Source organism: Aythya marila (assembly GCF_965140915.1).
Source record: "Aythya marila genome assembly, chromosome: 4".
In the NCBI taxonomy this organism is placed as follows: domain Eukaryota; kingdom Metazoa; phylum Chordata; class Aves; order Anseriformes; family Anatidae; genus Aythya; species Aythya marila.
Genome location: NC_139045.1, coordinates 5764170 through 5791830, shown reverse-complemented (window position 1 = coordinate 5791830; position 27661 = coordinate 5764170). Strand labels below are relative to the sequence as shown.

General features: G+C 40.0%; 1 protein-coding gene across 2 annotated transcripts in view; it reads left to right on the top strand.

Moving 5' to 3' along the window:
- NPNT (nephronectin) overlaps nucleotides 1-27661 on the top strand; it is a 48429-nt gene that overhangs the window by 5136 nt on the left and 15632 nt on the right. Inside the window, exons 3-9 of one of the 2 annotated variants that reach the window (XM_082759771.1) lie at nucleotides 4144-4194; nucleotides 11431-11523; nucleotides 18174-18293; nucleotides 18967-19086; nucleotides 23831-23965; nucleotides 24987-25109; nucleotides 26977-27396. In XM_082759771.1, coding sequence (XP_082615897.1) covers nucleotides 4144-4194; nucleotides 11431-11523; nucleotides 18174-18293; nucleotides 18967-19086; nucleotides 23831-23965; nucleotides 24987-25109; nucleotides 26977-27396 — 1062 coding nt within the window. The remainder of the gene's footprint in view (nucleotides 1-4143; nucleotides 4195-11430; nucleotides 11524-18173; nucleotides 18294-18966; nucleotides 19087-23830; nucleotides 23966-24986; nucleotides 25110-26976; nucleotides 27397-27661) is intronic. The other variant, XM_082759772.1, reaches the window with a different exon arrangement.

The following is a 27661-nucleotide window of genomic DNA, read 5'->3' as shown; positions in this document are numbered from 1 at the left end:
TGGAGTCACCATCCTTGGAAGTCTTCAAAAGACGTTTAGATGTAGAGCTTAGGGATATGGTTTAGTGGAGGGCTGTTAGCGTTAGGTTGGAGGTTGGACTCGATGACCTTGAGGTCTCTTCCAACCTAGAAAATTCTGTGATTCTGTGATTCTGTGAAAAACCATCTACACTTACTTAGTGGCCTAAGCTAGAATTAGAATGGTGGATATATCCTATGACTTAATTGAGTAGCCTTTCTGAGATTTTGAATGGGTTTATTGATTAAACCTGGTGCGTAAAAAGGCTAATTTGGAAGCAGCAGCAATTTGAGCAACAACTCTGAGTTCATGTGAAGAAACCTCATCACTGATTCTGTGAGCCATCTGAGCTGATTCTGTGCACCATCGGACTTACGTCATCAGTGCTTTAAAGTCAGGTGTCAAATTTCCCCACTGAAATTAGTTCAAAAATCTCATATTGTTGCCCAGCTGATGGGATTTACTTGGGTAAGGGAAAACCAAGCTTTCTTCCCCCACAGCAGCAGAAAAAAAATGCCTTGGGAAGTTAGTTCAACTTTTTTTTTTTTTTTTTTAATGTGTTATTCAGCAGTAATTTTCATGGTTTGAAACACCCAGGTGAAGAGAATTTCCAGCAGTGGTAGGGCTGAAGCTCAGGTTCTTTGAGACAGATGAGAAATGTCAACTTCAGAAGGAAAACCAGTCCTTGGTAATTTCAGTAGTCTAGCCGCTGTAGTCTAGGAGCTCTGCTGAAGCCCATCATCTCGTCCCCCTAATCAACGTCCGTGACAGTTTTCTGTAAGGATGGCTCTCTCCCTGAGTGTTTCTCAAGGGCAGGATAATCCGGGCCTTTGTTGTCCAAGCGTCTGCCAGGTCAGAGGTGGGCCAAATAGCAGGAAAACCCTTGGACTACTGCTCGACTGACCCTGGCTGCCAGCCCACTGTAGGGAAATGACCTGTGAATTCACACACACACCCCACACACATATACTGGACTCTGGAACCTGGTTAGTTTATCAGGAAACTAAAATACGGGATAATAAAGACACTGATTTCATGCAGAGGTGTATGTGAGAAGGAATGTGATACTTTTTGTTCTTTAGTATAAGCTCTTCCCTTTAGTTCCCAAGAAGCTGTGCTAGGGGCTATTGGAAACATGTTAGTTCCTTGTGGATGTTTTTGCCACTGATCTGGCTGGGCTCCTTGAAAGTCATTCCTAGAACTAGTGGGCTACCTGCCTTGCTTTTAGCTGGCTTACAAGAAGTGCTGTAGCTCTTTCAGAAGCTATAAAAATGGTTTCCACATGTGCGTGCCTTTCGTGGACAAAATACACCTGCTTTGTACTTGGCTGCATGTCTGTTTGTAAGTCATTTGTGTGCTAGTTATATGTAGTCAAGCTGAACTAAGGATGTAAGCTGCCTTTTGCTTCACAATTTCACCTGCAGTTTAAGAGCCAAGAACTAAACTCATTTTATTAAATAAGACCTGGCAGAAAGAGATACTATTTCTTTAACATAGCTTTTAAAAGTTGAGTAAGATTTTTCAGAAAAACAATGGAAATCTACTCGAGTTCTTGTTCTAGCTTACAGTTTGGACAACTCCTTTGCTGGAGGCAATGGCGAATGTGGTTTCTTTTCCTGCATTCACACGTGTACAAAATAGAAGCTTGGATCTACAGCTTCCATAAACTGATGCTGACTTACTGTCAGATACTCTGCTGGCAAGAGTCTGCATGAGTGTTGAGGTCAACAGAGGTACTCTGAGAGTTTGTCCAGTGGACAGAAAGTTTGACCAGCAATAGATGTTTAACGGGAATAAAATCCCACTGAACATAGATGTAACAAATAGTGCTGTTATTTGATGACATTGTTGAAGTCTCCTTAAACATTAACAAAGTCAATAAAGCCCATCCTTAAAGGGGATCAAGAAGATGAGTGTGCTCTTTTAGAGAGTCCATGTTGTAACTCAGTCTGGTTATCTGCCTATGCTGAGGTTTGAGTCTTCTCCCCCTAGAACAGAGCCAGGATAGGTCAGCAAAGCAGTTTCCCACCACCTTACTATAAAACCACAATGAATTTTAAGAGCTCAGGGACAGAACAGTCAAGAAGCTATGCAATCCAATAGCCCATTAGTAAAAATAGAAGTCAAGCCATCAGTTTACACCTTGTTTAAGCATTGTGCTGTTAAGAAATGTCGACTGGAAGATGTCAGAGTAGCATTTAGATTTCGTCCAGCCCAGTGAAGTGCATGTTGCTGCAGGAAGTTCTTGCGAGAAAGAGGGGGGAGCTTGTACAAGCTGAAATAGCAGATGCAGGCATAACCAGATGCTTTGCTGGAAATTGTGCATGCTGCTGCCTTCTTGCAACTGTTGTGGAGAAATCTGTACTGTATTTGCTTCTGCTTCTGTCTTAATGAGCTTCCAGACTGTCTATCCGTGCTGTGCCATCTATTTACAGAGATGCAAGGCGCTGGGGAGGGGCAGGGGGAAGAGGTGGTTTTCTTCTCATTGATGCCTAGAAGGAGATTGTGTATAACCAACAGTAGTGTTGGTGGGAGTTTACTCATCTAAATCATCTCATACATCAATGGGAGAAGAGGCCATGAGTTGCTTAGGGCTTGTGTTTCTTGTATGTAACGATGCTTTAAGTGGAAATGGCAATTCTGTATGGTCCAAGCTGCACAAATCTTTAGCAAAAGAAAGCCATGATTTTGTCAATAATGAACCTTGACAATAATGGCTTCCAGGGGTTTGGCCCACTGGCTTAAGCCTCCTTAAATCCAGCAAGAGTTTCGTTACTAAATTTGTGGTTGTGAGAACATTAACACATCGTGTTGGCAATGTTTAATGAATATTGCTATGCTCAGATCTTACCGTATGACCGGTAACTTTGTGCATCTTTAGGTGTTTGTCAAAGAAAAGACATTTGTACAGAATTGCACTACCACTTTAATACTGTCATGCAAGAAAATAAAATGAGGTTTTGCTATTTTTATTCAGTGTTTGTGTTCACTTTAGAAGCTTTATGGTCCTAAACAGTGATGACTTTGCTATGTTAAAGATACAGTATCCTTTTCCACTCCCCCATTGCATCCCTCCTGCATAGAATCATAGTTTTGTGGTCCAGTTTGTCCCAGGGAAATATCACCAGTAACATGATTTGATCGTATTTGTACGTGGGGCTTCTCTCAAAGCCCATCAGCAACCTGGGGAAGCTCCCTCCACTATAATAAACACTAAGGGATTTTCTGTTGAAAACTGTTTTAAATTGATAAAAGTTGCAGTCACAGCAAACCTTTAAGTGTTGGACACACATTGCGTAAAACACAAAGAGCTACTGTTGCTTAAGCCCCCGTCTTTTATAATGAGGTTATGTAGCCTAACAAGCTGTGCTGCTACCTTTCATTTTATTGGCAAGTAAATTGATTGAGTATGAGCCCGAAACATAAATCTCTGTTTCCATCTTATTTAACTTTTGTAGTGTATTTAGTTTCATATGGCAGTACGAGCTGGAAAGGTCTCCAAGCATTAATTTTAATTTAGCTGACATTGAAAATTTAAACATTATAAAAATGACCAGTAAATCTATACGACAGCGTATTTATTGGTTGCAGATGTTCAGATACTTTAAAATGGGTGTAATTTTAATTATTCTCAAATTAGCATCCAGATGCAACCCTTCACGTTTGTTTTGTGGAGGTGCAGCATTGAGAATGTCCACGTGTATTTAAACGAAAGGATACTGTCTCTTTAAGAACAACATTTATGCTCTGGTGGAAACATGGAACATAAATTGTGAAACACGAGAATTTTTACAACTGTGTACCCTACAAAACATGACAAAATGTAGCTCCTTAGTTGACTGAATAAGAATAGCATCACATCATTATATTGAATTACTCTCATATATCAGAATGTGTTTGCTAAATCTCGTAATGAAAGACTGATGTAAGGTATTTCCATTTTTAAATGTGTACCAGAATTTTTTTTTTTATTTCAGAAAAGCTCTGAATGTTGAATGTGTGTAAGTCTCCAGGAATGTAACAAGTTGATAAAAGCCCCAGCCAAGTCCATCCTCCTTACAGGAAAAAATAATAATAATAAAAAAAAAGCTGGAATTTCTTTTTTTTTGGATATTTGTTTTGCAGCTTTCTACGTCTTAAGGCAGAGAATAGCCAGCCTAAGGTGCCAGCCCAAAGGTTAGCTGAACATATTTCTTGAAATAATTTTGGCAAGATTATGACTTGGAGTTATGGCCTCTAAGTCATAAGTTTATGAAAACTATAATACATGACAAGAAGATGTAGATTTTTCTTTTTTTTCTTCTCTCTCTCTCTTTCTTTCTTTCTCTCTTTCTCTTTTAAAGCACTGATTTTGGGGAAGATGAGGGTGGAAGGAAATGAAAAGGTTTTTTTTTTGTTTTTATTAATCCCAGTCACCTATCTAATGAGAATCTTATTTTCTAACCTATTTCACACTTCCGTTTTTCTCTTTCTCTTTTCAATTTCTTTATTTTATTCTCAAACTCCAAGCAATGTTTTTTCTCTCCTGAAAGTTATTTATACTCCCAGCATCACCTTTACAAGCTGCCAGATTTCTGAGGCCTGATTTTGCTTTCCCAGCATTGAATTGTGCAGTGGGAGGTTAGTTTGGGATGGCTGAAGCACTTACTGTTGTCTGCTTTGCACCTCCACGACAGGCTGGCATTCCCACTACAGGGAAATGTCACGGCCCCTGGTCTACAGCAATGTATGACCTGGCATATTAGAACAAAATGAAATCAGTTTAGATTCTGCTGCTTAAGAATTGCTTGCTTATTTTTTATTTTTTTATTTTTAATTTTTTATCTGTTTACTTATCCCTGTGGTGGGAGCACCAGTCTTTAGAAGAGGAGCAAAGCAATCGGCTGTTCATCTGGGCATAAAAGTCAGCTGTGTTACCGTGATATAGAGGTATCACTGAAGCCCCTGAGCGTTATATTGCTATAACCAAAATAGCACTAGGGCACCATTTCTACTCTGCCACCACACATAGTGACACCCGTGGTAGCCTGCTTCTGCCAGCTAGAGTTCAGTACACACACAGAAAGATTCAGGTATCAAACATGCATTTGAGATGATAAAGTGCAGGTCTTTAAGGAGGTGTCATGAACCAGTGGAAACGCAAACATGAAAAGCATGACAAAAAGTGAAATATTTCTGGCTTTTCTAACTTGCATTGTGTTAGATGGATTTTCACTGACGTTTAAAAAGTGTTTTAAGTGCATAAGCATCAGATTAACTTTCACTGACTTCATTAAATCCCTTTGATTTCAGTGTTACCCAAGCTAAAATTGTGTGTACTTTTAAGCACTGTTCTTAATAGCAAGGCACTCGTGAACCAGGGTCTGGATTTGCATATGCAGTTGAGAAACACATTTGGCAGCAAGCAAAGAATTCACTGCATGAATAGCCAGCCCCCTCTCCTCTGGTTGCAGTTTGTCATGTTAATGTGCCATTACCACAATCATATGTGCAAATTGAGTAACTGATTTATGCAGGCAAAGGTAGTAGCTCTGCATGTAAAATTAGGAGCCGCTTACTTAATAGCACTACGTGTTTCAGGTAGAAGCTCCCGCGTGCTATTTAACATGTTATCATGAATGCTACAAATAAATGCAAATCACTTTTGGAAAAATACTCAGGCATTATTTACTGCCATTTTATCTGGCGATATCGTCAGTCTCTGGTTACTGAAGTTGGTCAAGGACTTTTTTTGTCTTTCAAAAACTAGATTAAGGAACGTTTTGCATATGAAATTATCTGAAAGTTAAACCCCAGTTACCTTAATCAAGCCTACGAAACTCTACAGAGATGCGTGTTGGGACTGCTAGCACGCTTATCTGGGAAGCAAGGTTTTTTCAGAAGTAATTCTGTAATGTGAGGTATGGTAATCACATGTCTGTAGCCCCTACTGATAGCTGTGTGGTACGTTCAGCTTTCTGCATTCTTCTGCATTTGCGTGTGGTAGAGCAAAAAAGAAACATGTAACTTTGAAAGAGCTCCAGTGATTTATTGTGCGAGTTAGCTCATACCTTGGAGGAATCTCTAGATCAAAACAACTGTGAATGAGGTAGGTTTATTTTTCTGTGTGTTTATGACATTGCTACCTATGCCTGTGGGAGAAGCAGGTGGAGATACAAAGGCTAAACAGAAGTAGGCAGACACAAGCTGAAATTGGCTTTGAGGCAGATAAGTAGAGAACTTCAGGTCTGCTAACGCCACAGGAAAAAGGGAGACAGTTTCACGTGCATGAGGAAGCAGAGAAGAAAGCTTGTTTCACCAACACGCAAGTCTAGTTTTTAAGTTGGCACTGTGAGAACATAGTGATCGTAAGACTGGAAGCCTGTTCTGCGTTCGTCAGCATAAGAGAATCCAGTAGAGTTTTGTGAAGGTCAATAGTGTGTAATAATCCCTGGGCTGATACATTAATTACTTGCTGTGTTTGGGCAAACTGAATTTTAAGGAACTGGGATTTAGGGTCAGAATAAATCAGGGTCTATATGTTCCTTGGGAAGAGAGGACAGAAGCAAGACAGATGATCAATACAGTTTCAGATGCAGGTATTCTGAAGCAGTCTTAGACTTCAGAGCTGAAAATAGGTTCAAGGACAGATTGAACATTGGCATTTTGAGGCAGATTTGAGTGGAGGGATGCAGAAAGAGCAACTAAAGACTCTGAGGGCAACTTCTGTCAATGAAACCCTCTTGTGGGCATCACTCAAGAAGGCGTGCAAAATCAGAAATAACTATTATGGAACAAATTTAGAGGCAAAGCAGAGAAAAAAAATAGTATTTGGGAATGTCTCAGAGAATTCTACTTAAGGCTATTTTGATGGAAGACATAGCTAGAAGTGTTGGAAAACCAGATGGAGTTATATTGGTAAAGATAACTCCACTAAGGAAGCTCAGGAATTTCCACTGTTGACCACAAATGAAGTTAGGTAGGAACCAGGCAGTACAAGTGTCTGGTTAGGACTCCACCAGGCAGTGCTTGGTGATGGAGTAGTAAATCGTTAACATCACAGTTGCAGATGGGAGGGAATAGAGGTGACAGTAGATGCCACTGCCCTCCAAAGGTGGCTGGTTTAGTGACAAAACCTGAGGGGAACTTCCCGAGGGTGTCTGAGGGAACTGTCTGCAGGGAGAATACACAGATGGAACAAACAAACAAACAAAACCACCCAACAAGCACACAACAACAAAAAAAACCCAACCCCTGAACATTGCTGTTCCATAGCAAATTAATTGAATGTGTTTTTCACTTAGTGTACTTGCACAGCAATTAAAAAATAATAATTCAGAGTGATTTAGTCATGCTTAGACGCCACCAGCTGTTAGAAGTGGCTGGGAAGATGGGTGGCTTCTCGCTTTTACACAAGCGTAACACATGCTGACAACGTGTGCATTTCACCAGAAATTCTTTTTCTCACACACTTGAGGAAAAAAACTCTGACCCTAAACCCAAATGGTTCACTCATGTTTCGATTCTCTCCATTATTTTTACAGGAAGTTTAGTTTGTCCTGGAGTTTACGTGAAACTTAAAATGCACGGTATTTATCTTATTTTGGAGGGAAAAATAGTTCTTGCCAACCTTCAAAATAGGTACTTGGCTAGATTTATGGCCAAGTAAAAGTCTTTAGGATACGTACATCCTTGACTCCCACTGAAGTCAGGGGGAACTGAGGCAGAGCAAATCTTCATATCTGGCCCAAAAAATGATATAAAGTGTTCAGACTGAAATGAACGATCATGAGAGCAGTGTTCATTTTTTGATATCTCCTGAATGAACCAGGCAACAAAGTGAAATGCAAAGTTTAGTTGTAGTTTATTCACTGGCCTAGATAAATCAGCAACAGTTGATTGATTATGAAGGTAGCTGTGCTTAGGATTTCTTTCCATCTCGATCCACGTTACTGTCCTATAGGAGTGCCCATTTAAATGCTTTCAGAGAGGACTTCTTGGAGAAATCTACCACCTTTCTTGATGCTGATTCAACAGTAAATTAGCAATCTTGTTTTCAGTGGCAAGCTCGTCTATACAACAAGCATACCTATGTCCTCTTAACTTTTGTTTAAAACATTTGCTATTATAAAGACTTGTTTGCTCCTCTTTGGTAACCTCTCCAGATCCTTGTCTTTCGGATATTATTGTTGTAAGCCTGTAAGAGTGTGACTTTGTCAGCCTGGTGTAGCTCTTCAATGTCTGCATTTCCTCCTTGGCCAGTAAGGAAATGAGGTCAAGCAGCAGTCTGAAGTCCATGGACATGGCTTATTTCAGTCTTTTTACAACAGTCATTACAAGTTTGAGCTGATCTAATGTTCCGTTTGTTTTATTTTGGTTGATTGTGGGGGTCTCTGCATCTTTTACACGTCAAGATGCAGAGAATATTAGTTTGGGAGATGCTATTTTTCACTCTTTATGAGCCTAATTGTATTAAAAAAATTGATGCACTCAGTCTATTCATGTGTGAGCAGAGTACCTGGAACTATGCAAGAAAATAAATAGATTGGAAAATTGAAAACAAACAAACAAAAAACAAGTTACATCAACGTGCCATGTCCATCTAGAGATCTACCTGAGAGCTGAAATAATGGCCTGCTATTAAATGAAAAAGTCGGAAATCTGAAAGTCAGGCTCAGGTCTGTTTTTATACCTGGATTTCATTATTGACTTTGTGCAAATGGAACCCTAGGATGGGGCTAAGTTGGTTGAGGTGTATCGAACTAATGACTCCTTGAGGATGACATTGATCCCATTGTTTGTTATATACAAGCTATACAACTATGAGATCCCTCATGGTTGTTCTATATCATTTGCTTTAGATATTTAATTAATGCTAAGAGCTAATTATTCATAATTATAATTATTTATTAATGCTGCTACGTAATTTTTGGTGTAGTACAGATACCAGACCTTCCGAGTTAGAAAAAATTCCATTTCTAAATTGTGTAAGGCTTTTTGTCTTCAGGTGTAAGATCTTTTTTCTCAGTCTGAGCTGCTACTAATGTCTGCTTTATACATTTAAGGAGGGGGACTAAGACTTTTTAATGTCAGCTAAACTAAACTGTGTCCCACTTCACAATATGGATTTTTTTAAAGGATGGTTGAAATTTCATGGAAACATATTGGTAGTCATTTTTGTTTCTACACTAGTGTAATCACATCTGTTTGTTTTTTCCCTGGGGACTTCAGAGTCATGGACTTCGTCTACATAGTCTTCATTTTGCTATCATTACCTCTAGGGTCAGTGATATCAGGAAGATGAGAGTCACTGGGTCTAAATGAGTTCTTAATGCAGTGCACATATTTTTTTTTTTTTTCCCTGTTTGCTTCTAATGATTAAAAAAGCAGTAATTGTTTCCAACTACAGGGCTACAGAAGTTTTTCATGATATATCAGTTGTTCTTCAGTTGTCTGCCCATCACCCGAGGGCACACTTTTTGAAACAGAGCATTGAGCAGTCTACTAAACTACTACAGCCACTTTCTCTAATTGGGTGTTGTTTCTGTTTCTTTGTTTCTGACCAGTGTTTATAGGAAGAAAGCTTTTGCATTAACTAAAAACATCCCACTCTGTTGTCTTTTAAGATGTTCCTAAAAACAGATTTACAGAAGAAACTGCAGAAGTGTTAGGAAGATCCACAAAGAGCAGTGCTGAAGATTGAAAACAAAGCCTTGTGTTCTTGGGGATATGACTGTTCATATTTGTCCAATATTTAAACAAAAAAAATGCCCTGATAATAGTAGAGGGCAAATGCAGTCCTGAAACTGGAGCAAGCTCTTTCTGTGCTAACAGTTGCTTCTGTGGATGCAGTTGTGGGAACTGCTAATTCTGGATGCTTTCCATCTTATGGAAAAGATTTTAGAACATCAGAGATGTATTTGCATAGTTCTTTCATAACCATAACTAATCTCTTCTTTCTGTTTTAATTATGTTTAATTCAACCCTGTTGAACAGCCTGGCTATAACGCAAGCTGCATTTGTGAGTGCATTCTGACAGATTTCTATTAAATTAGATCCTTAATACATGCAATTTTATGATATAGGCTGTTGTCAGATTAATGAGTATTACAGCTGGGTTTAGTTAGTTACTTTGCAAATTCCAAATGATACTGTTAGCTTAGAAAATGAATGTAAAGCTAGAGTAAATAATAACTCCTAATTACAGAGTACTTGAGTTATGCCACCCTCTGATTTCTTTCTCATTTGTGTCTGTCTTGCTTAAGCAGTAAGCTCACTAGAATTGTACATCTGCATCCTGTCATAGAATGATAAACATAATTTTAGAGCTTATTAAATATTTCAGTTTTCCACTAGCTTGAAACAATAAGTTTAGTAAAAAAGGCTTGGAAATATTTAAAATTTTCAGCAATGAAATGGTTTCCAGAGTTATGCAGGATTCCTAGCACTCTGTAAATATTCCTGTTAGCATCTAAGAAATAATCCTAGCTCAGCAGAAATAAATTTGTGGATGAATTCTTACGTTTCTTCAAAAGCAGTGCTTATGTTATTTTAAAAGTTTAGGCATTCTATTTGTGTTATGTTGAGGGAGGTACCAAAGATGGTGTCCTAACTATTGCTTCTTGGAGTTCTGTATTTGTGCTCCATCTGGGGAATTAGAAATTACCTGGCAAACTTGACTTTGGAAGCAAATAGAACATAAATTCACATTCTGTGAGTGTATTTATACAGCAGGATTGGTAATAAATGCATGAAATGTTCAGAGTGAAAGTGACTCGGATGCATGCAGTGATAAAGCAGCATATTATAGGTTTTTTTACCCAGTCCATTTTTTTCTCCAAAAGAAGAAAAATAAAAGTAATTCCCATGCCAGAATCCAAACACCTGAGAGGGACAGATTCAGGCAAAACATTTGTTAATAAGTGGACAAAGGATGTTGCTTAGAAGTCTCAGAAGAATCTTACCTGTGAATGCTAGGACCTGTGCTGTTGCTACTGGTGACTGAACCATGGCTCGGTTTGCATGTCAGCTTTGACATTGATGCACACATTCCTGTATAGCCAGGGCATATTCCAGGCTTACCAAATGTAGCGACGTGAATCACAGCACACAAACACGCAGCACAAGTGAAGGCACGCTGTCTGCGAGCTGATGAGGTACTAAAAGAGTTTAATATCCCAGAAGGAGCACAACCTCCTGCTGTACAAAAATCGAATACTAATGAGGATCTCGTTCTTCCCACGTGTATTGGGGTGGCAATTTTTTTTGAAAGTGCATCTGTTGTTTGAACAGTGGTATTTGAGACACATAATGATGCTCAAGGGAGGAACATAAATGGTACAATTTTTGTTAGGTCGTTGCCATTTGTTTTAAAGTAATGCACTGTCAGTCGGGACTGGAGTGGAAAAGTAATGAGTGTTCTTCTGTTTGCAGCTATATGCCAGCCAGGGTGCAAACATGGTGAATGCGTTGGGCCAAACAAGTGCAAGTGCCACCCAGGATACACTGGAAAAACCTGCAATCAAGGTAAGAAAGTGAAGTCCAAGAAAGAGAATTTATTTGTGAAATCACAAAGGTATTGTTGACTCCCACCCCCACGAATGCTGTGTGTGTTGCCTGCAGGCAGAGGGTAACAAACTCATACACCAGCTCTGTTATTGCTGTATAGTTTTCTGATACGGGGCTTGTGTTTGTGGAGAAGATGACATCTTCAGTGGGATAATCCAAGGAAAGCAGTTGCTTTTGTTCATGTGAAATTAATGTGATTAACATCAAGTATGTATCTACCTGCTGCCATGAATCTGAATCAGGTAATTTGGTAATCTTGTGTTCAGAACTGTTATTTCTTGAGGTCACAATGCTCAGGTTTGGATAGTGAAATAACATTTCTTTAATTAAAAAATATTTCCTGGATTCATTCTCATTTTTTGTGTTTGTAATCCTGAATGAGGTAGCTAGCAATAAATTGCATTGTGTAAATAAAAGTTGGAAGGGTGAAGTGTTATCTTATTGACTTATCACCTTAGTTTCATTGTGTTTTTTTTTTGTTTGTTTTTTAACAATCAATTTTTGGAAAAAAAACATGTAGCAGTATAAGGATTATATAGCATAAAGCAAAACTGTAATACAGAATTGGATTTTGTTGCCTAAGACTTGCTCACATACACGGTTATCTCATTAAGACGCTTTTCTTTTTCGTTTGTCCCAGCCCACAGAAAATGTCCATATGTTTTCTGACAGTGCTGAGGAAGTATGGTAGAAAAATCTTACCTGAAGAACTAAAACATTTTTTGTTTAAAAATGTACCCTGGTGTTGCTAACCTTCTTTTGATGTGTTGATTTTATATTGTTTTCTTTAAAAATAGTTATATGTTTGTTTTCAGATTTACTAATCCTTCAAAAAAAGATTATTTGAAGATTCGTTTATTTTGTCATCTATCAAGTTATTTTATCTCCCTTTACTCTGGACTGACTGTAAAGGATAGGATTATATGATTTTATTCTATGCCTGTTTCAGTCAGTCTGGAACTTTTTCAGAAAACAGTGCTGTTGTTACATGTATATGTAACCATTTTTATAAGTATGGATTGCTTTAACAATATCAAAAGAATGCTGTGCAAATTGGTTGACTATGTAGGCTTGATCTATTCACTTTCCATTGAATGCCAAAGACAGAAAAGTGTGATAAATGATTAAAGTTTTTTAGCCAGTATTGATTGAATATTCTTGCATATATCAAGTCTTTCTAGGATATGCGAATGGCATTGGGCTTTAAAGTGTGCTCAGATTCTTGGTGAGAGACATTCTTTGAGTATGAGTGCTGATGAACAGGCACAGGCCTCGAAGATAAAGCCATATTCCATGGATCAACCCAAAAGAACTACACAGCCTCACAGCAGGACTCTTGAACTTGGACAGTGTGATGGTGCCTGAAGGCTTGTCCTTTTCCAGTGGCAATCTAGACCTCACTTTAGGTCACTCAGGAATTAGGATCATCTTTCTTATTACATTGTCATTGTCAGCAGTTTATTGCAGTGACTTTGTACAATAGATAACCATGCTCTCACCCCTGTGCTTTCACATCTAAGTGACTTCAGGGTTTCCCTTCTGGCTTTTTAATCCCAGGTTAACAGCTCTAACCAATTAAGAAAAAGGCTGAGCCTTCTGAAAGAAAATACCCTCTGCCAGCTCTCTAGTTTATAGTAATAACGGGGGGACTAGTACTTCTTCCAGAACGTGTTCACCAGAAAATTAATACCAACTCCTCAATAAGATCTATATTCACAGACAAATATGAGCAGTTGAAAACTTGCAATTTTTACCAATATTTGGAAGCATGTGTAGGTTACTTCCTGTGGTAGGGAAAGGTTGTCTTTATATAAAGAATATAAAGTATCTTTTCTGCAACTTACTATCTTCTTATTCTGTTTGTTCCAGAAACACAGTGCAAAAGTTTACTTCTTTGTAATTTTTTTTTTGTAAAGCAATTCTTGTCGTTGCCTTTTTTTTTCCTTTTTTTTCTTTTTTTTTTTTTTTTTCCTTAATGACAAAGTAATGCATATGACAAAGATTTGGTCACTTCATTTTTATTACGCCTTCCTCCCACCCTGTGAAGGTGAGCAACCACACACAAGTCCACCTGCTCAGAGCAGTGAAGCGCGTCTGTTCCACCCCCTGGATCAGCATGCAAGAAATACACCTTCAAGGGGTGAGATGGTCCCGGAGCTCAGGCGGCCTGCTCCTTCTCCCTGCACGGCTTGAAACAATAACAGAATTTCTTGCAAAGGGGTTGGAGGCTGACAGACCGATGGCTGTGATGCGAAAGCTGAACCTGCCGTGTCATTAGCATGCAGAGCAAATAACTGATTGTATTTCCTTGGTACTGCGTGCCTGCAGTCTGAAAAGGCTTGACTCTCCACTCTGCTCACTGTTGTATCCTGCTTTTGTTTCTTTTCCCTGCTCTTCTTTCAGGACCTGCACTTTTTAATTTATTTCTAAGTTCCTTCATAGACTGAGAACAATGGAAAATGTTTATCGGGTCAGATAAAGACAAAACTGTGATTTATATAAGGCTAGAAGTTGAAGAAAATGGCAATCATTAACTTCTGCATTTGGCAGCTGTTGATTAATCAGTCTAAGAGATGAGAGGAAAACTCTTCAGTGTGATACAAATGTGTCATAAAGACATTTAATGTGGTAGTGTGTTGATACTTGCTGGGAATGAAAGCTGACCCACTATTTTTGTAGTATGGGTGACAGATTATTTTTTCGACTTTGTTTCTGGCTGGTGGCTTTCTTCTGTCTCAGCCTGAGTAAACTTGGTATTGAATACTTGACTTCTGTGTTTACTGATTTGAGGTAGCTAATATGGATAAAAATGCAGAGAGAAGGTTTGAGTGTTGGAGTCTACTGCAGAAACTAATTAAAGATAATAGTAGAGCATGCTGTGTCTTCCTAGAAAGATGTGCTTAAGCACTCCAGTGCTGGGTGTGCACCAAAGCTGGTCGTTGTCCAAGATCATGTGCGACACAGTGGTCAGAGAAGTCCCATCTGGATGTTCCAGCACAGAAATGTTGTCATTTCCTTGCATTCGTATTTTTCTTTCTCTTCTTTAAAAATGAAATACTTGTGCTCAGCTCCCCATGCTTCTGTTACGGACCTGCCTTCCATAGTGCCAACAGGGTGGTGAATTCCTGCAAAGGAATTAAAGGAATTTGTTAAACGCTTTAATAGTGTTGGTCTTTATGTTCTAAATTCCAGGGTGAAAATTGATCTGTACATTTGAGTTTATACATTTTAGTTTCCAAATTGTTTTTCTTTAGAGGAAACTTCTAGTGTTTTCTCTTTTCCTCTCTTGATGCATAGCCATTTATACTGAGGTATCTTTATATATAATGTTGTTTGAAGTATGCAATCGATGTCTTTGGGTAAGTAACCCGACCTTTTTAAAACCAGCATGTGTTCAAGAGGTATGCTGCTATAGCTGGCTTCCTGACTGCTAACATTAGCCTGAACCTGTTCTTGAAAAAAGCAGACCTTCCTTAAGGAACGAGAAACACATCTGAAGCAGATAGAGTATATTAATAGCAGGAATGTTTCAGTGCTCCCCCATCCACGTGCAGTATATCCGGCCTGTTCTGCGGGAAGCACGCTGTCACGGATTATGGGAGCACGGGGGTAGATGGAGGGAGCTGTCAGCATGTTCACACGGGCCTTTAGAGAGAACCAAGAAGACCTACCGGTAATTATATAGCGTGCCTGCTGGAGACTGAGCGGTGCTCACTGTGTGCTCTCAGAGTACGTGCCTGTCTTGGCTGCTGAAAAGGAGAAAAAGACAAGTTGCACGTCAGGGAAAATAAAGTGGGCTGAGCAGTGTGCTCTAACACAGCCAGTTTGGAGGCTGGCTTTGGTTTTCAGCAGCCAGGGCGCTGCCAGTATGTGTTTTCCCGAACAGCAGCATTTCTTCTGACTCCATAAGGTTAAAAACATCATCCTCCCAATAGCTAATGTCAAAGGCAGAAGTGAAAACCCATGACACATGAGTTTTAGATTTAGTGTGGAGCTGTGCTAACAGCTTATTTCTGATGCCTTGTGACCTTAGCCTTCTGTGATGGCAGCCAAGGTTAAAAAATTTGACTGTTCAAAGGTGCAGGCGTTTTATTCACAGCCATGTATTTTAAGTTCTGAATCAGAGGAGTAAAAAACTGATGAGACAGCATTTATTTACAGGCAGAAATAGAATGTGAAGAGAACAAATAATTTAGTCAAAATTTCACAAACAAAATGCATGCGATGTGATATCCTAATACAGTTGATGCATCTACCTTTTCAGATCAGGTTGTTCTCAGAGTATGTTACTAATCGTCATCTATTTGTCAACACCTCAGCTTTCATTTCCACACTAAGAATATTTTGTACCAAATTACGTAGTATTCGGAGTACTGTGGGACTCCAGTTATTTAGGGGTTATGATGTAATCTATACTTTATGGAAGATGCCAGATTTAAAACTGAGAACAGCCTTTAATACTTACGTCTTGCAACTTTGAATCTGTGGTAATAGCTCTAAGTGAGAGACAGCTCTTAAGGGTAGCATCTTTGGGAGTTTCTCAACTTAGAGCTGAAGTGCAGTGGGATGTAAGCACTTGCAGATCATACAGGTACCATTAAAATCCTGCCCTGCAGCTTCATTTCAGCATTACTTTCCTCATCCTGTCCCAACTTCTAGTAAAGTATTTCGTACTTATCTCTGTTACGTATTCATTTTGTGAAGTAATGGGTTTTGTACAAAGCAGGAAAAATATATGTATTTGAGACTTAAGAAATTTCCTTTTTCTTAATTCAAAATTATTCTTGAGCTTGAACCTCAATCAATGGTGTAGGCTCAGTGCAGATACTTCCATGAATTGCAAGTCAAACTCTGGCAATATTATTCCATTTAATAATAACTTTTTAACAGAAGTTTTGGATATGTAGGAAATACTTTAGTGCAATTGTAATATTTATCAGGAACAGTAATTTTTACAAAATTCAAAATAAAAAAAGCCTTTTGTGCTGCCTAGAGAAGTTTGCCTCCCAAAATGCAAACTTCCTCCAGTTTATTATAAGCGTTTTATATATCTTTTTTCTGTAAAGATTTTCACAATAATAACTTGTCCTCCACTTCCATCATCATCTGCTTTCCAGTTTGGCCTGTGCACACACTTTACTGACGGTCAGCACTCTTAGCTGAAGGTCCCGGTTTCACAGTAGAAAACGTCCGTCTCTTCCACAGCTGTTTCTCTCTAACACTGCAGGTGCATTTTATGATTCTGGTATCGGTGCCTGCTGAGAGAAGTATGTTCTGGAGATGCTTGGAGAAATGTTTTTAACCTCCTGAAGAGTGAGAGAGTTTGAAAGGGATGCTTTTTGTGCAACGTGTGCTCTGCAGAAAGACTGCAGAGAAGGTCACCTCTCCTCATTTCCAGGGCACAGGTCCAGCCCTCATTTTGGCAGCTTTTCCTCTCTGAAGTCCTGCCTATGTTCACCTGGTCTTCCTCGCAGCTGTAGGAGCGAACATTCTCCTTTGATAAAAACAAAGTAACTCCAAAGATGATAGATTTTGATTTTCTAACACTTTTGGAGCTCTCGGGACCAACCGTGACATCACAGAGTGCTCATTTACAGGTACCAGCAAAATCCTTGAGGATGCTTTTGGGTCACAGTGGTGACACTTCATGAGAACGTGTTTAATAGTAGCTCTTTGAAAAGTTCCTGGAAATACCACTCTCTGTTACTGTAACAGCACTCCAGGCAGCATTATGCAATGCTGGAGTTGAGGACCAGTAATTCAGTTAAGTACTTGCTGGATGGATTTGTGAATGCATTTATCATGTTCACCTGTATTTTCATCTTTACTTGTCAATATACAAATAACTAAGTTCTGTGGAGAATTATTCTGTTGTACCCAATTAAATTAACATATTCTTGGAAGAGAATTCTGAAGGGTTTCCTGACAATCTTGTTAGAAGCCCTGTCAACTGATACAAAAATCATGGGCTGAATATTTACAAGTTAAGTCATGAATTCTGTATTAAACTGTAAATCTGAAATACTAGCCCTTAGGCATAGTCCTTGAAAATATCCCTGGTGTCAGGTAGTTTTATCAGTCTTTTGTAGACGGTAAGGAAAACGTTTTCTCCATGAGATTGTTTTAAGTAGCTTCAAATCGGTTTTCCTGCCTTCCTCTGCAACTAATTCTGAAGCATGATAGCAAATCACTGAATCACTATCAGCCTCGCTGATAGCGATTGCAGCAGTGACGTTTGCTTTCTCCTCCTCTGGAGTTCTGGCTGGTCCGAGTCATCAGATCAACATGGATAGTGGCAAGATCTGGGCAGCCTGAGCTTGTACACTTGCTAATGAAACTTCTGTCAGTGCTTAATTTAATGCTAGTACTGCTATTTTTAAAATATATATTTTTTTTTCTGAAAAGGTGAAACAGAAAAACATATTCCACTTGGCAGGAGGACTGAACAGCGCTTCGTGCAGTTTGTTCTGAACACTTGCTATCAGCTGGACTGCATCTAAAAAGCTAATTGCTGCATTTTTCCTTCTTCCTCCAGGAATTTGATCTCGTATTTCTTTTCACACATCCTTACTATGCTTTTGTTTCTCGTCCCCTTCCCTTTGTTGCAGATCTAAACGAGTGTGGACTGAAGCCCCGGCCATGCAAACACCGGTGCATGAACACCTACGGCAGCTACAAGTGCTACTGCCTGAACGGCTACATGCTGATGCCAGATGGAACGTGCTCCAGTACGGCAAGGCTTCTTGCTTTCTTTTTGTAGTCTCCTCGAGATCCCTGCTTGGGCTTCCCTGGGCAACTTTTATGAAATTAAGATGAGTCCTGCAGTAAAAGATTAATCTTGCTGGAAATCAGGCAATTGCATAAAACGAGCTGGTTTTTTTTTTTTTTTTTTTTTTTTTTTTTTTCCTAATGAAATTAGGCTGAACAAAACACGAGCAAATAGTTTGATTTTATTAGTTTTATTACAAGTTTTCCCAGAAGCATTCTTCAATGCTGTAAATCACTGGTAATTGTCCTTCAGAGGCAAGTGCTTGCTGTTTTCATTGCAGCAAGACACCTGCAGTTCTGTTGTATTATGTCCTTATAAATGTAAAATCATTAAAGCTGCAGCTGTTGGTTGTCTGACTGGTATCAAATTGTACTGTCATCTCTCTGGAGATGAGGTTCCTACTTTTCATGCTCTACTTTCCATGACACAACTTACTACAACTGTGGCGTTTTGGTTTTTGTCTTTCTTTTTTGCAGTTGCGCTTTTAAGGCAAGAATGACTACCTGTCAAATTCTACAGGTGTTTCTCCATTTCTATTATACCTGTACTGTGTCTTACTTCTCCAAAGATTGCAGTGACTTTCTGGTTCTGGTCAGATTCCTTATCTAACAGGTTCAATTGTTTTCCCCTAGATGCCCTTTCTTGCTCAATGGCAAACTGTCAGTATGGCTGTGATGTGCTGAAAGGAGAAGTGCGCTGCCGCTGTCCTTCTCCAGGACTGCAGCTGGGGCCTGATGGTAGAACCTGCATAGGTAGGTGATCAGATGCACGTTTCTTTTTTTCTTTTTTTTTCCCAAGATTGTTTTCAGCCTTACCCTAAATGCATTTCAAGAGTTTATCAGGTGTATTTTTGAAAGCATTATCCATGCAGTTTAAAGACATTGCTGATAAGGATTGGGATAACCAAGGTAAAGGTCTCTGAACACTCTCAGTATAGAGAGTTCAATTTAGGCTCCTGTCTTTCTTGCCTAACTGTGAAAACTCCAAGTTAAACTCAGGAATTCGTACAGTGTGGAAGTGAAATACACTTCCCACATTTTTGAACATGGAAGAGGTGCTCGTGGTTAATCAGACTGCATTGTGCCACATGTTACTATGGTCTGAAGAACAGCGTGACGTGATTTCTTTAGTCATTAACTGTACATCCTGAGTAGGCGTGATGCTCCAGTGATTTTGCTATTTATATCCTACGCAGTGCTACTGTTCCATAACCTCTAGCAACCATGCAGAATTGTACTGAAAGAACGTAAGAGAGTATGGATGCCCTCATTATTCACTCAGGTGCCATGGCTATCCACAGGGGAGGTGAAAGTCACTTCTGAAAGTGACTTACCCATGCCGACCGAGAACTTGGTGGCAGAGCAAGGGACAGAATCTAGATCTTCTGATGTGAGGAGCAGGCTCAGCTGTAAGAGTGTAATTGGCATGTCTATGCATGCAAAAGAATGGGTATAGCAATCAGAAAAAAAAATAAAGACCATTGTCACATGCTGAAGAGATTGTACTGTGATTAGTCTCACTGTAGACATGGCAGATAGAGATCTTTGCAAAAGACTTGTACCATGTTGTAGTAAGCTGAGTGATTTTAAGTAGGAATTCAAGCAGATTGTACCAAATGTAGGAACTTGCTAGAAAAAATACTTGAGGTTCTCCTAGTGGGTGCATTTCTCTGAGAAGTTAAAACAAACTTCATACTTACTTTGAAATAAACAAAATACACTTGTAATCCAGAAGTCTAATACTCTGACCAGCACCATGACACTAGTTGTTTAGTGTAGATTAAAAAAAAAAAAAAAAAAAAAAAAAAGACATTTTTTTTCTATTAAGGTGAAGAACTGTGTACCCACATTGCAATTTGTATGCATCATTCAGATTGACCTTGTATCCTGTTTTTAAAATCTACAAAAATTTCAGAGCAGGCTTACACAACGCAGAGAAGGTAGTCATAGCAAGAAACTACCAATGTCCTTCATGGGTCATACACACAATGCTGAGCTCTTTTTTGGTAAGAAATGACTGTGACGTGCATTCAAGTGCAATTGCTCTGTCAAGTTTGAGTTGCACTAAACCAGTAAATACCACGAAGAATCAAAGTTATTTAGGGCTAGAACTTCATTTTTTTCCTCAAATGTGTACAACCCCATCATTGCTGGGGTGCACATCAGTTCCAAGGAGTGTACAGATACTACCAGTGTAGAAGCAGTAAGGAAATAACAATGTAGATGATGGTAAGAAAATGGAAGTGTCTATCGGCTGCAGCTTGTGAAATCCTAGTTTGAATGGAATTTGAAAGACAGCTGGGAATTTAATGCTTATTTTTAGCACAGGTGGAAATTCCTCTAGGCATTATTCTATTCTTAGTTTAACCCATGCTGATCATTCTCTTGTTAAAATGATCCTTCCAGACAGTAAAGAGCAACCGAACAATTTGCCCATGAAGGTAAATCACTGAAACTAACAACAAATTGAAAAAGAATTCAGCAAAATGTTCAGTGAAGCTAGGGATTAATTGACTAATTAAGGATTCTTCAATCAATAAATGAGCCATCAAATTATGTTGTCAGCTCTTTTGACTGGGTTTTTCATTTTATGAAATTAGCAATATATACATTGCAGCTTTAGAAGGTCTGTAGTTATTTGAGGGCTGAAAATAATAACTTTCACTGCAATATAAAGTCTTTCTAGTTGCTTTGTTTGTGAATAGGATCTTGAAAATATACTCTTATAAACTTAAAAACCAAATTATTTTAAAATCAGCCTCATAGTTTTTTTTGGGGTTGGTAATATGGCCTTATTCACAGCGGGATCGAAGCAAGTCTGCTTGTAATTCTGCTTCTCTATCGAGCTCTGACTATGACAGTTGTGAGGTTCTGTCTGCACCACTTGCCTTTGAAGCAGCTCCCTGATGCTAGGTCTGGGCACGCGCCTCCATTGCAAACCAGGCTGATCAGAATACAAATCACCCCCTCGTGCCCTGGTTTTCATAGGAAGCACAGGAGCCACAGGGCGTTGCAGCAGGTAAAGGGAAACAGCCCTTGCACCATTTGGCCCAGGTGTGAATTGGCACAGCTCTGTCGGTTTGAGGGAAGCGACAGTCTGTGCTGTTTGAGAGCTGGAGGAGACTAACCGTAAGCACTTACGTGCCATCTTCTAGCTAATGGTCAAAACATGTTTTTGCCACCAGTAAAGAGCAAATGACTACATACAATACGACTACAGCACTCTCAGCACGCTTCTTACCATACGTGAATTTGCAAAAAAAACGGGTTTGTACAGAAAGAGAGGCAGGACATGCTCCATTAGGTTTTAAAGAACATAATCCATGCTATCATGAAATACCCTCAGTGACTAATATTTTTTCCTACTGCATTGTTTTTTGAAGCTGTGGTTTAAAAATAAATAGTAATTAAAAAACACCATAGTAATCAGGAGTCTGAAATACGCAGCATTGAAATAATATTTGAATAAAGGGTAGAAAATTGTGGCTCGTAAATTAAATGGTGGTAAGGAACATGGTAGCATTTGTAAAAATGTTAACAATACCCTCAGAGCCTAGAATGTTAATCATACATTTAAACCAAGAGGCAGATTTATAGGGAGGTTCAGGCGTGTGCCCTGTGTTGGCTTCATTTTCTTTCCCGTTTGGCCCTTTCCTGAAGCATTGCAGGCGTGCTCCAGTCTGAGAGTAGTGCAGAGCTGTGTCAGAGCAGCCTGTGGGCCAGGAGGATGGGAGCTGAGGGGCTGCATCCTTCTGTCCTCACTAATTCCTTATGCAAGGTGGGACGGTGCCAGCAGTTGCTGCTGGGAGAGCCCATCCAGGCAGTAATTCATGGCTTGAGGTTACTTTTTGGTTGTGGGAAACAGCTCGGAGAACCTGGAGCTACATCTCACCTGTCCCAGGTAGCTGCCCTAATTAACCAGCAGATTTATTTCTCTTAGTTCCCTGTTTGAGCCATTCTTTATTAATCACGAATCCTTGAGTGTGTCAGAGCAACCGTTTATCAGTGGTAACATTTCTTCCGTGCTGTGTAAGAGATTCAGGCTTCTCTCTGCCTTGCTCAGGCCTCTTTCACAAGCAGCAAGGCATCAATCACTCAGCTTTGTTTTGCACTCTTGACACCTGCTGCTGAAGTGCTCCTTTTTGGAAAAAGAATTGCGTGGAGAGCAAAAGCTTGCTTTCCCATAGATGAAGAGCCCGATAGAGCTGCAGAGCAGAGGCTTGAACTGTGCCCTGCAGATAACCAGCGAACGTCAGAAGTGGTGTGCGTCAGAGGCAGCTGTGCATTGCAGGTCCCTACCTCGGTGCAGAATTAAGCTTCAAGTACTTAGCAGGCTGCAGCTCGGTTTCCAAGGGCTACAGAGTGAGTGGCTGTGCGTGGCTTTTGTGTCTCAGCCTGGTCTCCTGCCGAGAGCTCTGCAGACAGCAAGAGCAGACCTGGGTGAGTGCTGGCTGCTCCCCGGGCCTCAGCCCGGCGTACAAAGCCTGAAGAACAGCAGCTTCAGGGAGCTGGGAGGCATCAGACGTTGGCTGAGCATCACACGGCTTCCCAGTCCTCTCTCCTTGCCTGGATGTTGCTTCATCTCCCTGGCAGGGCAAACGGAGCCACGTACCTCAGCACTTCTGAGACCTGAGGGTCACTTCACATAGCCAGCATCCCCATGACAGAGGGGTCAGCTACAGTGCAGGTACTGCAGGGAAAGGCATTCAGCCTGTGGGGACTACATGTAGGTGACCCAGAAATACTGCATCCCGGGCATTAGCCTGCCCTCTTTGCTTAGAGCAAGTCCTGAACAGATGAAGATTTCTGATAGGCTTGGTGTGCAGGTCATGGATGAGGGATGCCTGAGATTTTTATAAAAGCAAATTACTTTCTACTGCATGGTAATGTGTTTCGAGTGGGTACACATCACCCGTGCTACAGGAGCAATGTTTCAGGCACGTTTCAGATAAAGAATAACTGGGGTATTTTTTTATTATTTCTCACCTGTAAATCCAGATTCTATCTTTATAACTTTGCAGGGCTTAGTGAGAGAAAAGAAATTTATACAGGTAGCATGAAATAGCTTTTATTCAGAAAAATGTCAGCACAGTTCTAAGGATGAGTGCTTTGAGGCCTCAAAGAAGGCATCCTGTGGGGAGTTAGAGAACATCTCCTTTCCAAGGGGAAGGGCACCAGGATGCAAGACTACAGAGCAAGTGCTGAGACTTTGGTAGTGGTGCCCATGGTGCCTCTCTTGTCATTCACAGCATTTGTAAAGGCTTCTGGCATGGGAAGCATAAAAATGTGGGCATGTGACCAGGAGCTGAGCTGAGGTGACACAGCCAGAAGTGCTCAGGTGTTACTGCTGGCTGTAGCCAGCACGACCTTTTCAGAAGGAAGTTCTTTGGCTATTCTTCTTCATTTTTTGTTTGTTATGTGTAACCAGTTTAATATAGATAGTATAGATTGTATTTTAACTGTTATGAAAAATAATGCAGTTCCTTTGTTTCCACAGATATTGATGAATGTGCTACTGGAAGAGTCATCTGCCCACGATTTAGGCACTGTGTCAATACTTTTGGAAGCTACATTTGCAGGTGTCATAAAGGCTTTGATCTAATGTACATCGGAGGCAAATACCAATGCCATGGTAATAACGTATTTCTTATGTGCATGTAACAGAGACACATATTCTAAACTGAAATTAATGGTTTAAAGAGGAACGTTTGCTTATTATGGCAGAAGTGTTGAAGCAGGTTGTTTTAGGTTGCTCTGCACCTGCATTTTAGGAAAGAATGGGTCATAGAAATAGATTGAATGTGAAACTGAAAGCATGTTTGGCCCCAATTCTTATAACTGGTTCTCTTGTGAAATCTGGTGGGAGAGCAGACCTTGTGTTCCACTAATTCGTTTCCAAAACCTTTGTGTCCACAGGCTTCACAGGGCACAGGCAGTTGTAGGTTTGGAGCGCTCTGTTAGCTTATGCTATGTCTGAGCTCTAACACAGGTGTGCTCTACTGCTTGCCCCAAGATCCAAGATAAGAAAATGTGGCAAGGGTACAACCCAACTCCTTCCAACCCAGGCTGCACAACCTTCCTTCCCTGAGGACGGGGGGAAAAGGCAAGGGTTGGGAAATAACCTGTCTTTGTCTGGACATGAGACTGGAATGCAGCTGGTGTATGCCCTTCAACAGAGATGTTCCCAGATCCCACTGTCTTAGTTTCCCATGGCCTCAATGGTTATGATCCTTTCACTGAAAAAAGGATCGTGTGGAGATAATGAGGTATTGGTTTATGTTTAAGTATGCTTTTTTGAGAGAAATCTCTGTGCAGAGCACTAGAATTTGGAGATTTTAGTCATACTACTAGCAACACGGAAATGTCGTATAGGCAGTTTCTACCTAGATCTATAATAAAGAAGAAGCATTTTATGAAAAAAAATAAAACATTTTAATACCTGGGTGATTGGGAATGTGCATATTCCTAAACTCACCACATTAATTTGCAGCTGCTTTCCTTTTTCTACTGCCAATTCAGTTTTATTGAATTTTCTGAAATTTGTATTTTTCCTAATGATCATACCACTGTTCATGTTTTTGCAGGGTTAAGCAGAAAGTCAGATTTCTTTAATGCAAATGATTTTTTTTTTTTTTTGTAACTTTCTGTTGCAGATATAGATGAATGTTCCCTTGGCCAGCATCAGTGTGGTAGTTTTTCACGATGTTACAATACACCAGGATCGTACAAATGCAAATGTAAAGAAGGGTACAGAGACAACGGAACAAACTGCATACGTACGTAACACTGCTTTTAAAAAAGCAATTCTAAAAGCAAATGTGTCCATGAATCCTGTGCTGGAAATTTTGAGATATCCCACTATCAGGCTCAGTCTCTTCCAACTATTTTTAATACTTTAAGAAAGGCCAGGGAATGTAGTCTGAGTTTTCTGAGTCTTTGCATGCTTTGATAAAAATACCTCTCTCTCAGACATTTTCATAATTAGAAAGAAATTCACCTCACCCTATTCACAGCTTCATTCTAGAGATTGCTTCAGAATGAGGACAAGTGAGTAAGCAGGGTAGGTCTGGTCAAACAGAGCATATTACTCATACGCTGCTATTATGTTTGTCCTGCAACATGCCCGTTTCAGCAGCTTACCACATCCACTCCCCGCTGCTCCCCAGATCTGAGCACAGCTGAGAGAGAGGATTTCTTTAGATGAGTGCCCTGCAAGAGAATTCCCATCCTCATGTCCCTGCTGGGAGCAGCAGTCATCCCCTTTGGTGCTGAACAGGCCGCTGGAGCTCTCCCGAGTCCTCCCTCAGGACTGTGCAGCTCTATGACAGATCTGCAGAACCTTTTTGAGGACCCTGTGTTTGTATGTGGGTTCTGGTCGTTGGTGACTCACCCATCTCTTTATGGAGCAGTACCACTGCAGCTGCGACGGTTTTAGCCATCGTGGTTTTGTGGTCTTGCCAAGGTGATCTGTCACAACCTGAATGGTTACAACTGTATGTGGACACGCTTAGTCCTAACGTGTATTTGATATTTTAATGCACCATAATGTAAAATCTTTTCCCTGATATCATCAAACAGTTCATTGTTTAACAAAGAGTCGTTCTTCATTTTAACTCTGTTATACTTGAAACACTTGTACACATAATATGTGACTGGAATTCTTACTGGGGCTTTTAAGAACTCCAGTGAGATATAAAGGTTTATTAACAAAGCGTAGATTATAAATAACAAAACAGATGTCATTGCATTTCGTGTCTATAGAAACTCCCTTTGTGAAACAAAATTAAAATCTGTTGTCCTTTCTTTATGAAATATTAGGGAGGTGGTATTAATAGCAGGCAATGCCACTGTGTTGTAGGTGGTGCTCGGTTTACCTCTTCTTTTTTGTGGAGGCTGAGAAAAAAACATTTACATGTACTTACTTTCCTGGTGTTCAGCAAAGAGAAGGATTAAAATGAAAGCTAGTTGGTTTAGGTTCAATGTCTGTAATGTGATTAATGCTTGTTGACAAGGAGAAGTGTTGTGAGGAAGCGGAGAGGCCTGGAAGATACTTTCTTAAGCCAAAGGTATGTGCCTGTTCATGACCAAAATGGTGGTAACATTGGAGTGTTACTAAGTTTTGCTCTGCTCCTGAGTAAAAACTTGTCCAGTTTTACAGCATGGCTTAAGATCTACCCTTCCTGTCCATGCTTTTTCACTTCCAGCTCTTTTGGGTACGTTTTGACAATTCTGATAGCGTTGATGCTTGGGAGGAGGTGGGGATGGAAGTCACTGTGTGCCTTCAGTGATCCTAAAGCATCTCTAAAATACTGTAATGAGAAGTACAGAAAATTTGGTAGTGTTGATGCTAAAGTATGTGTCTAATTAGTGGAAACATTCAGAAGAAGAGAAATTATTTCAGCAAAGACTCTTCATGTCAATGAACTATATTCTGAAGTTTCTGGAGCGAGAGACTCAGATGTGCATTTTGGTCCCTTTTTGATTCTCTCTGCGGTTATTCCTAATACTATGATTGAGCCACCTGGTCTGTAGCATACATTCAAGAACAACAGCATGCTTCCTAAGGGAGGCCCTGGTGTAGCCAATAGCATTCCTGACGTTGGAGGCACAAACCAACCCCTCAAACCATTTGTATCATTACAGAAAGGCCAATGACCAGACCAACAACTCGACCAACAGCTCGGCCAACAACTCGATCCACAGCAAGGCCAACAACTCAACCCACAGCAAGGCCAACAACTCGACCAACAGCCGGGCCAACAACTCGACCAACAGCCGGGCCAACAACTCGACCCACACCAAGGCCAACAACTCGACCCACACCAAGGCCAACCACGAGGTACGTGCCTGTGACGACACGGCCAGTAACAAAGCCAGTGACAAGGCCTCCACCTCCAACACCACCTCAGCCTACAACGTTAAGACCCACGCTACCACCACAAAGACCTCCTGTGATAACAACCCAATATCCTTCACATATTCCCATTGAAACAACATCTCAAGGAGTTACAGATGACAACAGAATCCAGATAGATCCTCAGAAACCCCGAGGAGATGTGTTCAGTAAGTAAATTTACATAGCCTTTCATTTATTGGAACTGTAGATGTGGGAAAGTGAAAGCATTCACTGTACTATTTTGTGGGTTGTTTTTTTTTTTTTTTTTGAATATTTTATGAATGAGAACAAAGACATGGAATTGAAACTGATCATGTGGTAAAGCTGCACAAATAATTGTTTCTATGACAACAAAAATGTGGGAAAAAATTCTCGATGAATTCAACCAAAAATTTCAGTTTTCCTTCCTGAATTATTTGTGAGTATACTGTC